This window comes from Spermophilus citellus, assembly GCF_964194105.1.
Source record: "Spermophilus citellus genome assembly, chromosome: 11".
Taxonomy (NCBI): domain Eukaryota; kingdom Metazoa; phylum Chordata; class Mammalia; order Rodentia; family Sciuridae; genus Spermophilus; species Spermophilus citellus.
The window spans coordinates 91,648,725-91,660,740 of NC_138192.1; the positions used below are offsets into that span (position 1 = coordinate 91,648,725).

At 39.3% G+C, this 12,016-nt stretch overlaps 1 protein-coding gene across 2 annotated transcripts in view; it reads left to right on the forward strand.

The window, feature by feature from the left end:
• Positions 1-12,016, forward strand: part of ANKAR (ankyrin and armadillo repeat containing) — a gene marked incomplete at its 5' end in the record, with an annotated part of 80,123 nt that overhangs the window by 19,290 nt on the left and 48,817 nt on the right. Inside the window, 3 exons of one of the 2 annotated variants that reach the window (XM_081260914.1) lie at positions 4,506-4,686; positions 6,034-6,253; positions 8,565-8,600. In XM_081260914.1, coding sequence (XP_081117040.1) covers positions 4,506-4,686; positions 6,034-6,253; positions 8,565-8,600 — 437 coding nt within the window. The remainder of the gene's footprint in view (positions 1-4,505; positions 4,687-6,033; positions 6,254-8,564; positions 8,601-12,016) is intronic. The other variant, XM_081260915.1, reaches the window with a different exon arrangement.

Consider the following 12,016-nt stretch of genomic DNA (forward strand, 5'->3'; position numbering starts at 1 on the left):
CTGGGCTAAAGCAGTTTCGGGAGCCAGAACCCGGCCTCTCCGATCCCAGCCACGCTCTGCTAGGTGCAGGCTCCACAGAGCGACCCCCGCGGGTTCCCGAGCCCCAGGCCAAAGCAGCCCCGGAAGCCCGAGCCCAGTCGCTCCAAACTCTCCCGGCTCGGTGCACGCTCCGCTAGGAGCAGGGTCAAAGACGCAGTCCCCGCAGGCTCCCCAGCCCCGGGCCAAAACTGTTCCGGGAGTCAGAGCCCTGCCGCCCCTCAGCGCACGTTCCACTTGGAGCTGTCGTGGGCACGCAGTCCCCGCAGGTTCCCCTGCCCTGGGCCAAAGCAGCCCGGGGAACCAGAATCCGGCCCCTCAAAGTCCGCCGCACGCCTTGCCAAGAGCGAGCCCCGAAGAGTATTCTCCTCAGGTTCTCCAGTCCCGAGCCTGAGCGATCTGTCTGCGAGACGCAGGCAAATACCAGCCTGGAATCACCTGTTCCGTAGTTGAATGCGCTGAGATCAGTAGAAAACAGGGATCATTACATCAGCTCTCCAAGATGTCGGCTGCTGTCCTCCTCCGTGGTCCGACCGGTGTCGAGAATCGAACTGGACCGCTTCTCTCCTCTGTCTCAAAGCCGGAACTCAGCACTAAGCACGGCCAGTGCACCGCTGGCAGGAGGATTCTGGGGAGAATCCGCATCACTGTACTCCTGCTTCGGTACCTCGCCGCTACTCAGCGCGCGCCCCAGACTCCATCCGCGGGGCGGTCCGCCGAGCAGGTTCTGCTACCCTCCGTGCGGAGAAATCGCCCGCGACCGAGCCCCCGCAGTCGAATCCCGCACACTGGAAATCCGTCCTTTAGATTCTGGAGCACCTCGATTTCACTGGAAATTCCCAACAAGGTAGCCTTCAGCCGGTTCACCTCGTCTTTCTCCTGCACAGTGATGCGGCGCACTGGGGTGATGCACTCCCATCGCCACCATCTTCTCTCTCTCTAGGGGCATTTTTATTAGGCCAAGTTCATAAATCCTGATGTTCTCTTTCCTCAGAATGATTTGTTTCTGCCAGGTGTGATGGTATATACCTATATCCCCAGCTTATTCAGGAGGACAGTAGACCTAGGTGGGATGGTCACTTGAGCCTAGGATCTTTGAGAACAGCCTGGGCAACTAGTGAGACCCCATTGCAAAAAAAAAAAAAAAAGACATTTCTTAGGAGAATCTGGGTCTCTTATGAAAATAAAACTTATTCCACTTGGTCCTGCAGTCATACCCAGAAACATCTGTATCATACATTCGTTTTAGACTCTCCCATCATATCAGAATCAAAAAAAAAAAAAAAAAGAGGGAGATACAATCAGATATCCAGTGATTTGGCAGTATTTAAGAGCTGAGAAGACAAAGTGTAAAGATGAAAATTCCTGAAGCGAATTAATTCTATTTGGAGAACATACCAGCACCATGAAGCTGTTTTACTGTTGGAGAGTAGAATTAGAAATTAACTTAATGTGACAGATATGTCCAGAAAGTGTGATATTATAAGCTCCTCACCATATTCTCCAGCTAGGTGCTTATTCCTAGTCCAACAAAAGTGGGGGGGATTATTTTTAAAGTTAGGCTTTCCTAAAGTCCCTGCTGATAACCACACTAAGGATTGAGTAAGAACATTAGAATGTTACCACGTAGTAGTCATATGAGAGCTACTTGGCTGAAGTATTCAGCCACTAACCTTTTAGTATTGACTATCTTGGATTTCTGTGCTTCTAATGATCATCTCTTTGTGTTCAGTGTTACTGTCGCAATGGGCAAAATGTGGGACTTATGCAGCCGAGGGGGAGAAATAAAGAATGTCCATGTGCTTCTGCCCTTTTCAAAGCTTTATTCACTCAAATCACTCAATACAATTTCACTCTATAGATTCTTAATCAAGAAAATGATAATCCTTAATGCTAGGTACTGCAATAGACATAATCAGTTCCCAGCAAACAATTCTAGATTAATTCTAAGCACTGCAAACACATTTAATCATGACAGGCTCATGACAGACATTCCCTCTGCATGCTAAGCTCAAGTGCCATATCTAAAGTCTCAAGCCTTAGGCTTTAAGTCCAACAGATGCACATTCACTCAGACCACGGTGATCAGATCAGGAACCAAGGCAGTCTTCTCCTGGGGTGGAGCTGATGGCTGGCTGAGGAGCGGTCATAGGGAGAAATCCTCTTCTCACCAGAGTCAACAGACTGCTATAGAGTTTGAGAGAAGTGAGAACAACACAGGGGATCAGGCTGATAGAAGAGCTAGGATGTCAGTCCAGGACCTCATTAGGCTCTTAGGCTTGTGTGCAGCAGTGTCGGCTGGCTGAATGTCTGTTCATTTGCTCCATCATTTTTACTAAATTTTGGGACTTCTGACCACCCTTTCAATCCCTATCAGCTGCTACCAGATTTCTCAGTGACATTATTATTCATCTTGAGGTTAAAGCATCTGGTCTGGTGGTCCCCACCCTGATTTTCTTGCTTTTCTTATCAGGGCAAGAATAACAAGCCAGAGACTTCCTTCACTCCAAGTTTTTCAGGATGGGGAGAAGTGACTCATTTGTGCCTGGGGGTCATACTGGAGGGCTCCATAGGTGTGCTTGGTGAGACTTTAAAATGGAGTTGCTTAGGCTTAAGGCCTAAGGCCATCCTTATGGTTGGCCTTCTGTGTACTGTTGTGCATCCAACCCTGGGAGTTATAAAATTCTCTTGGTCAAAGCCCACAGGGTACAGTAACCTTTACCATCTGTTGTTTTTTCAGTTTCTGGACTAGGAGCTATTCCTACAGGTTCTGGATATTTTGTTTGTATTAGATTACTAAGCATAATTTCTAGGAGGAAATGGTGCACGTTCCCTTAGTGTTTGTTGAATTTCTAAGTCTTTTCATTGCATGAGCAGTGATCTTAAGAGTACCAGGGTCTTAAAGGTGGTGAACAGCACCTGTTCCCATAGCAATAACAGCCAGCATTAACCCCCAGAAGAAACAGATGAAAAGACAGGTTGCTGGCACTGTGATTCTCATGGAACTGCATATTGTAGAGCTGGATAAAGCTGGTTCAATCAAAGTTCAAGGACAGTCTCAGTATGACTTCTGATACCTAGATCTATGGAGGCAATCTTTGGGAACATAGGGTACCCACTTAGGGGTTTGTAGTATTCTCTTTTATCAGCTTGTACAATACCAAGGGAAAGTGGGCTCTTCTAAAAATTTAGCTTAAAAATCTGATACAAATTGAGCATGCACATTTGAACCATATAGTTAAAGCCTAAGTAAAATTTGGGATATCTGCACCTTGATTTTGGAGGCTGGAATTTAATAAGCTAGTGTAGTCCCCATTGATGAGGGTGGCACTTCTCACTAGTGAGGACCTAGGAACAAGTGAAAAGCCCCTGTGAGATGTGTATTAAGATATCCTTTTATATTGTTGTGGTCTAATTTCCTTTTGTGGGGAGGTAGTGGTGGATAAAAAGAATGATACCATCAAATAAAATGAACAGGTCCTCAGACATACCTTCATTCATATACTGAGATCGATTATGTTGAGAAAATTGGAGTTGAAGTGAAGGTCAAGGAAAAGGTAGGAGCCTCTGAATAATTCATAACAGAGCCTTGCCTACAACCTTCCTGTAATTGAACCTTTAGGCCCAATTATCCTCTACAAGTCAATAAACAATGAGTTTCCTTAGCATAGTCATTAACTTACTTCCCTAGGAACAAATTTCTCAGCACTCAGGAAAACTGATAGCCCCTGGGCTAAAGGAGAGGGGAGTCACTGGCAAGAATACTGTATTAACAGCAATAAGTAGTTGCATTTTGAGGAGAAACCTAGGAAACCTCAAGAGGCATCTTACTGACAGGGGTGGCCCCTGAAGGACTCAACATTGAAACCTGGACGTTTGGAAAGGTACCTCAAGGGAAAGTGGAAGAAGACCACCAGTTTTCTGATGATAAGCAATCCCAGGGAGCGAAGTAACTATTCCATTCTGTTCCAGAGTGATAGGGACCCAAGGTTGTCACAAGCCCCAACCTCATATGCCAGGGACTCAGTGATTTGGGGCTTTCCTCTAGTTTACCGCGCCAGTGGGTAAAAGCCATTGGAGTCATTACCCAAAGCATTATGCTAGTAAGACTCAAGGTAAACCCTTGAAAGAGAAAATTGGGTTATGGGACATAATTAGGTTAAAAAAAATTAGAGGAGGAAAAGCAGACAGAATATAAACCTGGAACTCTTTTTATCAGTTTTGACTTTGAAACAATGCTGCTAATCTCTGACATGGGAAGGACAGAGTCAATCCAAAGGGTCTATATGGGGAAGATACCTTTTATATAAAGATTTGGTTAATAATGGCTAATAACTGTAGTTAATATATTTATAATCAAGTACAATTTAAACTATATTACTAAAAAAATATTTTGTCGGCATAGAAACAAGTAGCAAATCATTTCAGAGTTAGAAAAAAACATATTTTTTTCTTTTTTCTTTCTATAGCTACTATGTGATCTATTTTGATCTTGAAATTTTCTATCAACAACTATATAAGACACAGTGGTGGGGAGCTATAAATGAAATAGTGAACACTTTAAGAGTGAAAAGACTTCCACTGACAGATGCTCAATTACATGAACAATTTAAAAAAAAGTTTGGCTTCAAAAAAGCTATAAAATGCAAGGTATTTCAGTAACTACCACATAATTTTATAAGAAGTTATCAATAAATATGTATCTCAAATTTCTTAGGAATAAATAATAGGCTTAATAAAATTCCTCAATACAAAATAAAAATTCCATATTTTAGTAGCTATACATTTGTGATTTATAAATTTTGAACATAGTATTAAATAACCTATTAATGAACTAGATTGTGATTACTATTTATTGATTGCTTATTTTATATGCCTGTCACTATTCTAAATTTTAAAGAAACATTTTTAAGTTGCTAGTTTTGTTATCATTCCTATTACACAAATGAGAAAGAAATTTGAGATGTAGAGGGTTAAGAATCTTTCCCAAATTCACACATTAGTAAATGTCAGGACCTGACTCCTCCTTTCTAGAAATGAAACCCAAGGAACAAACCTAACAGCCTGTATTAAATTTCTCATGTCTATTTAACAAATCTTGACACAGTTTCTGGAATTGATCAATGAAGCTCGCCAACTTCAAAGGTAGTCTGGTATTTGCTTTCCATTTATTCATTTTAATGTCCATAATTTTAAAATTTAATAACCAGTTAGTTTAATTTTTAAATTTTAGTAGTCAGAATGTCTAAAAGAAAAGCATGACATTTTAAACTCTTCATTTTGAGACATAGAGCAAAGAAAACAAACTATTTCCATAGCTATATATTCCAAGTTTCTGGACATCTAAATTAGATTTTCCTTAAATTAGAAAAAGGAATCCAGCAATCCAGCTTTTTGTTTTGTTTTGTACTGGGGTTTTGTACTGGGGTTTGAACCCAGGGGCACTTAACCACTGAGAAATACCCTCAGCCCATTTTATTTTTTATTTTGAGACAAGGTCTCTATAAATTGCTAGGGCCTCACTAAATTGCTGAGGCTGGCTATGAACTTGTGATCCTCCTGCCTTAGCCTCCTGAGCTGCTGGGATTACAGGCACATGCCACCATGCCCAGCTCTATTTGCTTCTAAAGTATTTTCAGAAAAATATTTGTCTTCCCTGCTTTCATTATTTTCAAAGGAGGATCTACAACTTACCCTAAAGGGTAAAAAGGAAGGAAAGAAGGAAGGAAGGAAGAAGGGGAAAGAGGGGAAAGGAGGGGAGGGGAGGGAAGGGGAGGGAAGCCAAATATTTATTTTTAAAGATCCCAGTGTTTCTTTATAGTCTAACAACTTTCAAGCATTTCCCAGTGAGAAATTTTCAATTGGATCTTGTGAAAATTCTACTATAATTGAGCAGTATTTATGTGATCCTGTTAATGTATCTTGGTTTTTATTTCCTTAAAGCAAACCTAAGGTATACTTTTAAAAAACTAATTCTGGCCTTCTTAATAATTTTAGAGTATCCCATTTGGTTTGAAGGCTGCTGTAGAAAGAGGGTTATCTGCTGTTTTCCATACATTTAGCCGAAAAACCTCAAGCTCAACAATCAATGTTTCAGATGAAGCAGGTTATGCCATCTTCCATCATGCTGCTCTGCACAACAGAGTGCCTATTATATGTCAACTGTGCAATGCTAAATTCAACGTCAACCAAAGACGCTTTATTATGTTCAGCCAAGGTACTATAATGTTTTTAAACCTGAAATATTTCTCTTTTTCCTTGTTCAGCATTACCAATGCATGTTGATTTTAGAGCAAGGTTAAAATCTGGTATTAGTTTCTCTTGCAGAGTTTGGGGTTTTGTTTAATTTATTGAAGATGGTCTCCTTTTAGTTTTCTATCACTTGTTGGCAGTTTATATAGTACTGTTTGTTGTGTTGTCCCTCATTGGGATATACACTTTATAAAGGGCAAGGATTTGGTCTACTTTGTTGCCATGGTTTCCTAGTGTTCAGAAGAAAGCTTAGCATTAGATAGTTCCTCAGGAAATATTTGTTGAATGAATGGGTAGATGGATGGATGGATGCAGGATAGTATTTGATAAGCACTGGCATAATTAATATATACTGATGGACTATAGAAATTGAGAGGAAAAAACAGATAAATATGAGTATTAGGTTCCAGTAGAATATTCTTATCCTTTTAATTATTAAATTATATTTAATAATAAAGCATTCTTTTATAATAATATAAGAAGACTATCTTGGTTTAAACCTTAAAACGCCATTTTTTTTGCTACATATTTTTATATTCACTGAAATAAATTTAAGTAGCTGGAAAAATAATAAAGTTGAAAATGAAAGTGGTGGTTCTCTATAACTGAAAAGGGAAATAATGATAAATTGTCAGAAATGACTGATGCAACAATATTGACAAAAAGAAATGGTGATTTTTATATCGCAATGAGGTCAGTTAATAAGCTGTGCTAAATTTTTGCATATGCCAAAATAAAATATTATGCTTTAACAAATTCTTTCCTCTAAGCTGGGCATGGTGGTGCACACCTGTAATCCCAATTGCTCGAGAGACAGAGGCTGGAGGATCTCGAGTTCAAAGCCTGCCTATTATGGTTTAGATGTGGTATCCCCCAAAAGCTTACATGTGAGACAATGCAAGAAGGTTTTGGAGGAGAAATGACTGGGCTATAGCTTTAACCTAATCAGTGGATTAATCCCTGATGGGGTTAATAGAGTGGTAACTGGAGGCAGATGTAGTATGGCTGGAGGAAGTGGTTCATTAGGGGCGTGGATATGAGGTATATACTTTGTGTCTGGAGAGTAGAGTCTCTGCTTTCTTATCACCATGCAAGCTGCTTCATTTCTGCCATACTCTTCCACCATGATGTTCAGCCTCACTTTAAGCCCCAAGGATGGGACCTGGCTGTCTATGGACTGATACCTCTGAAACTATAAGCCTTCTAATAAACTTTTCCTCCTTTGCAATTGTTCTGATCAGATCTTTTGGTCACAGCAGCAAAAAAGCTGACTAAAACACAGCCTCAGAAACTTAGTGAAACCCTTTCTCAAAAAAAAAAATAATAAATAAAAAAGGAGTGGGGATGAGGCTCAGTGATTGAGTGCTCCTGGGTTCAATCCCCAGTACCAAAACAAAACAAAACAAAAAAACAAATTCTTTATCAGTATGACTCAAATGTCTTATATAGCTCAGTGGTAGAGTACTTGCCTGGCATGTTCAAGACCCTGGGTTTAATCCTCAGCACTGAAAAAAGTTTTTTTATATGGCACTCAGATTAATCAAATTCAAATAAAATATTCCATCTTATTATAGAGTGAACCTTGTTAAAATAAAGCACAGTTTAGTTAAATTTAAATGAAATGGGTTGCCCATAATTTAAAGATGTTATCTTTAAAACTTTTTTTGAGTAGGTACTGGGGTTTGAACCCAGGGACATTCTACCACTGAGCTATGCCCATAATCCTTTTTATTTTTTATTTTGAGACAGGGTCTTGCTAGGTTGTTTAGGTCCTTGCTAAGTTGTGGAGGCTGGCTATGAAGTTTTGATCCCCCTGCCTGAACATCCTAAGTCACTGGGATTATAGGCACACATCACCATTCCCAGCTCTTTAAGCCTTTTTTACTGTGAAAAGAAACTTTGACAAATTGAAGTCTTATTCATCCTCTAACTTCTTAGATTTATTTCTATATGTTGAGAATTGAGTATATATTGAACTATGAAAAATGTATAACTCTATTAACAATATTATTGTTTAAACAACACAAAATTATCCCAACTATGGGTTTTGACAAGCCACTTAAAAAGTAGTTTCCAAATGGTCTGATGTGATGTCAGGTGCAAACAATGTGCTACAAGGGCTGGACCAGAAGTCACACTCAGCACTGTTTGATGTTATCCTGCCTTTTATATCTAAATATAGTCTTTTTATTTATAGACATCTTTCTGACTAATTTTAGGAAATTGTTAGATATGAATAATAATCATGTTTCTATGTGTGTTACCTTTTAAAACAGAGCCATCCAAAATGGACATGAAAAAAGAAAGAAATGGTAAGACATAAGTAAGATAAAGTATTTTTAAAGGTGACTGTGTATATTAAAACTTTTCTAATAGTATATAATCTGAAAAAGGCTTTGTCCCTTGAGAATGTCACATAATAATGTTTCATATTTATTTTGAAGTGTAAATTTTTTATGTGCATGGTTATTTGTTAATACTCCACATATATTTTGGGTGCTCTCTCTCTCTTTCATCTGTAGAATTTGTCACCTCCATTTATTTTTATAAGTTCAAGTCCCTAAGTTGTTTTTACACCTTACAAAAAGCAGTTTGTTTAGATACTATGCCATCCAGTGTCAGTAATGATCTACAAGTTATGAGGAATGATCATCTTTTGCTTCCTTTTTAAAAAATTTTTAAATTTTGTGTTTCTGAAGATTGAACCCAAGGCCTCATGCATGCTAGATAAGCACTCTACTGCTGAGCCACATCTCCAGCTCTGGAATGATCATTCTTATATGAGGCAATAGATTTGATATAAATATTGGGTATGGAGAATAACAGAAAAATATGATGTTTCACCTTTCTCTATTAAGAAACTGGACCTCCACACTCTAAGATAATTCAAGGAGAGTTTATTTATAAATAAACCACTTTAAAAGATCTGAACTGACAAGGGAAGGGGATAGTTACTTGAACTGATCACCTTACAGTGGTGGAGGAATACAGCAAACCTGAAATGACCTTACAGAGGGAACTGGGCCTCATTCTTAGGCCTCCTCTGATTTCCTGCCAGTGCTCCCCATTGGCAGTCTCTGACAAGAAACCAGAGGACAAGGGTTACTAAATCTGCAGGGGCACAGAGCAGGGTAGTAAAGGGACATTAGTATACTCAGAGGGGAAAAGGGAAGTGTAGCTGGCTCACCTACCCTATAGGAAATTACAGTGAGTAACAACAGTGTGCCTCTCTCTTTTATGCTTTTTATTTTTACAAGTATCACTATATAAAATTATTTGTATCTTCTTCACTCGAATTTAGTTACCTCAAAGGACAAGGGTTTGGTCTCTATTGTTTACCAGAGTTCCCTAGGACCCAGAATAATGCCTAGCCTTAGTAAGTGCTCAGGAAATAATTGTTAAATGATTACATGGTAATTGAGTACAGGTAGCTTTTGATGATCACTGGCATAGTGTGTACTATGTGTGTACACAGTGTGTACTATGGAAATTTAGAGGAATAGATAAATATGGCTCTTGGTCCCAACTACAAGGTTCACAGCCAGAGAATAGTGTTTTTAGACTATATAAATACCTTCAGAACTTTTCTGATTCTAGTGTATCTTAGGACAGCATTTCTAATCCTCACCATCATCTTCATTGTAGGCTCCATAATTCTCTGTTGTATGTAAGAATCACCCAGGGATCTTGTTAAAATGCTAATTCTGATTCAGAGGGACAAGGGTGGAAACCAACATTTTGCGGGTTCTATTAAGCACACTTTCAGTAGTAAAGGGGGAAATACGAATTGGATTCTTTCCTTGAGGTTGTACAGAAAAAATTTTTTTTTTGAGAGGAAACAGTATTTGTGGGGAGCCTGGCATATTTCTGGGGGTGGGGGAAAGAACTCTTCAGGTCATTTTTATGTTTCTCCTGCTGAGAGTAGCTAACTGATTTTCATGGATTGAGACCAACCATGATTGAGGCTATTCAGAAATCTCACTTACAAGCTAGTGTAGCAGACTTTTTTTTTTTTTTATACTAGGGATTGAACTCAGGGACACTTGACCACTGAGCTGTCACATCCCTAGCACTATCTCCATCCTCACTTTTGCTGAGGTAGGCTTTGAATTTACAATCATCCTTGAATTTACAATCATCCTGCCTCAGACTCCTGAATCACTGGGGTTACACACATGTACCATCATGCCTGGCATATTGCCATACATTTTCCCCATCTTCCTGTCTGACTACCCACATTTCCACCCTCCCTGTGAGGCCTTTTTACTCCATTGAAGAGTGCTAGCTTGATGTGGCTCCAGTTTGGATTTATGGGTAACACATCTCATCAACACTCAGCATATTTTCAAAGTTCCAGCTTTGGTCTGACATATGCCAAGTCTTACTCCTGCCTGCACATGTGCTGACACCCCAGTTTTACCTAGTTTTCTCTCTTGAACATAGTCGTAACTAAATATGGCTTCCCTTGGACATGTTCTGGACACATTCTGGAGAGATTCCAAAATCCTTCTAGAGAAGTATGTTAATCAGTTTTATGTTACTGTGACAAAATACCTGAGAAAAACAACATAAAAAGATTTTTTTTTTGTCTCATGGTTTCAGAGGTTTTGGTCTACAGTTGGCTGGCTTCATTGCTTTTCATCCTATTGCAAAGCAGGACTTTATGGCTGCCAGGAGCATGTGACAGAGAAGGCTGCTCATCTCATGGTGGACAGGAAGCAAAGAGAAAGAGAGAAAGACAAAGGTCTAGGGTTCCAATATCCTCTTCAAGGGCATGTCCCCAGTAACTACCTTCCTTCCAGTAGTCACCACCTTTTTTTTATAATTTGTTCTATTTAGTTCAATATGACAGTAGAATGCATTTGACACATCATACATAAATGGAGTATTGTTAAACCATGACGTAAAGAGAAAACCACTGACTCCAATTTTAAGTCAAATTAAACAAACTTGTAATTCTGGCCAGGACTGTCTCTTCTGAAAACTCTGGGCTAAAGAACAGTATCCCAGCTCTTTAGGAGCATAGTTTTATAGCACAAAAAGTTGCAAAGGGCGGGGATGTCTTGAGAACTTACAGATAACAGGATTTTGACAAGCATAATACAAAGGCAGATAGTAGCTTAATGATCTACATGGCTTAACATTTCAAGGTAGGGAATAAATTTAGATCCCAGCATCAGAATTTATGAGGCACCACTGAGGTTTCAGAAAGGGTTGTTATCTGGTCAGGAAAAGCTAGGCATGGGTGAGTTCAAGGCACGGACAGGAATTCCAACCAAGTTTAGAAATCACAGTAATTTATACTAAAACAGAAATTAACTTTTCATGACTTTGTGACAAGATGGCTCACAATCTTAAGGTGGAATTAGGCTGGGTTCATCAGTATAATTTCTCATTCTTTGCGTTGTACATGATATAGAGTTACACAGGTTATATAATCATATATGCATATAGATAATGATATTTGATTCATTCTACTATCATTCCTACTTGTATACCTCCTCCTCTACACTCACTCCCCTTGGTCTAATCCAAAGTACCTCTATTCTTCCATAGCCCCCACCCCCTTATTGTGAATTAGCATCTGCATATCAGAGAAAACATTCAGCCTTTGATTCTTTGGAATTGGTTTATTTCACTTATATGATATTCTCCAGTTCCATCCTGTTGAAGTATAACATTAGAGAAGCACACCAAGGCAAGCGTATAAATCCGGGTTTATTTAAAA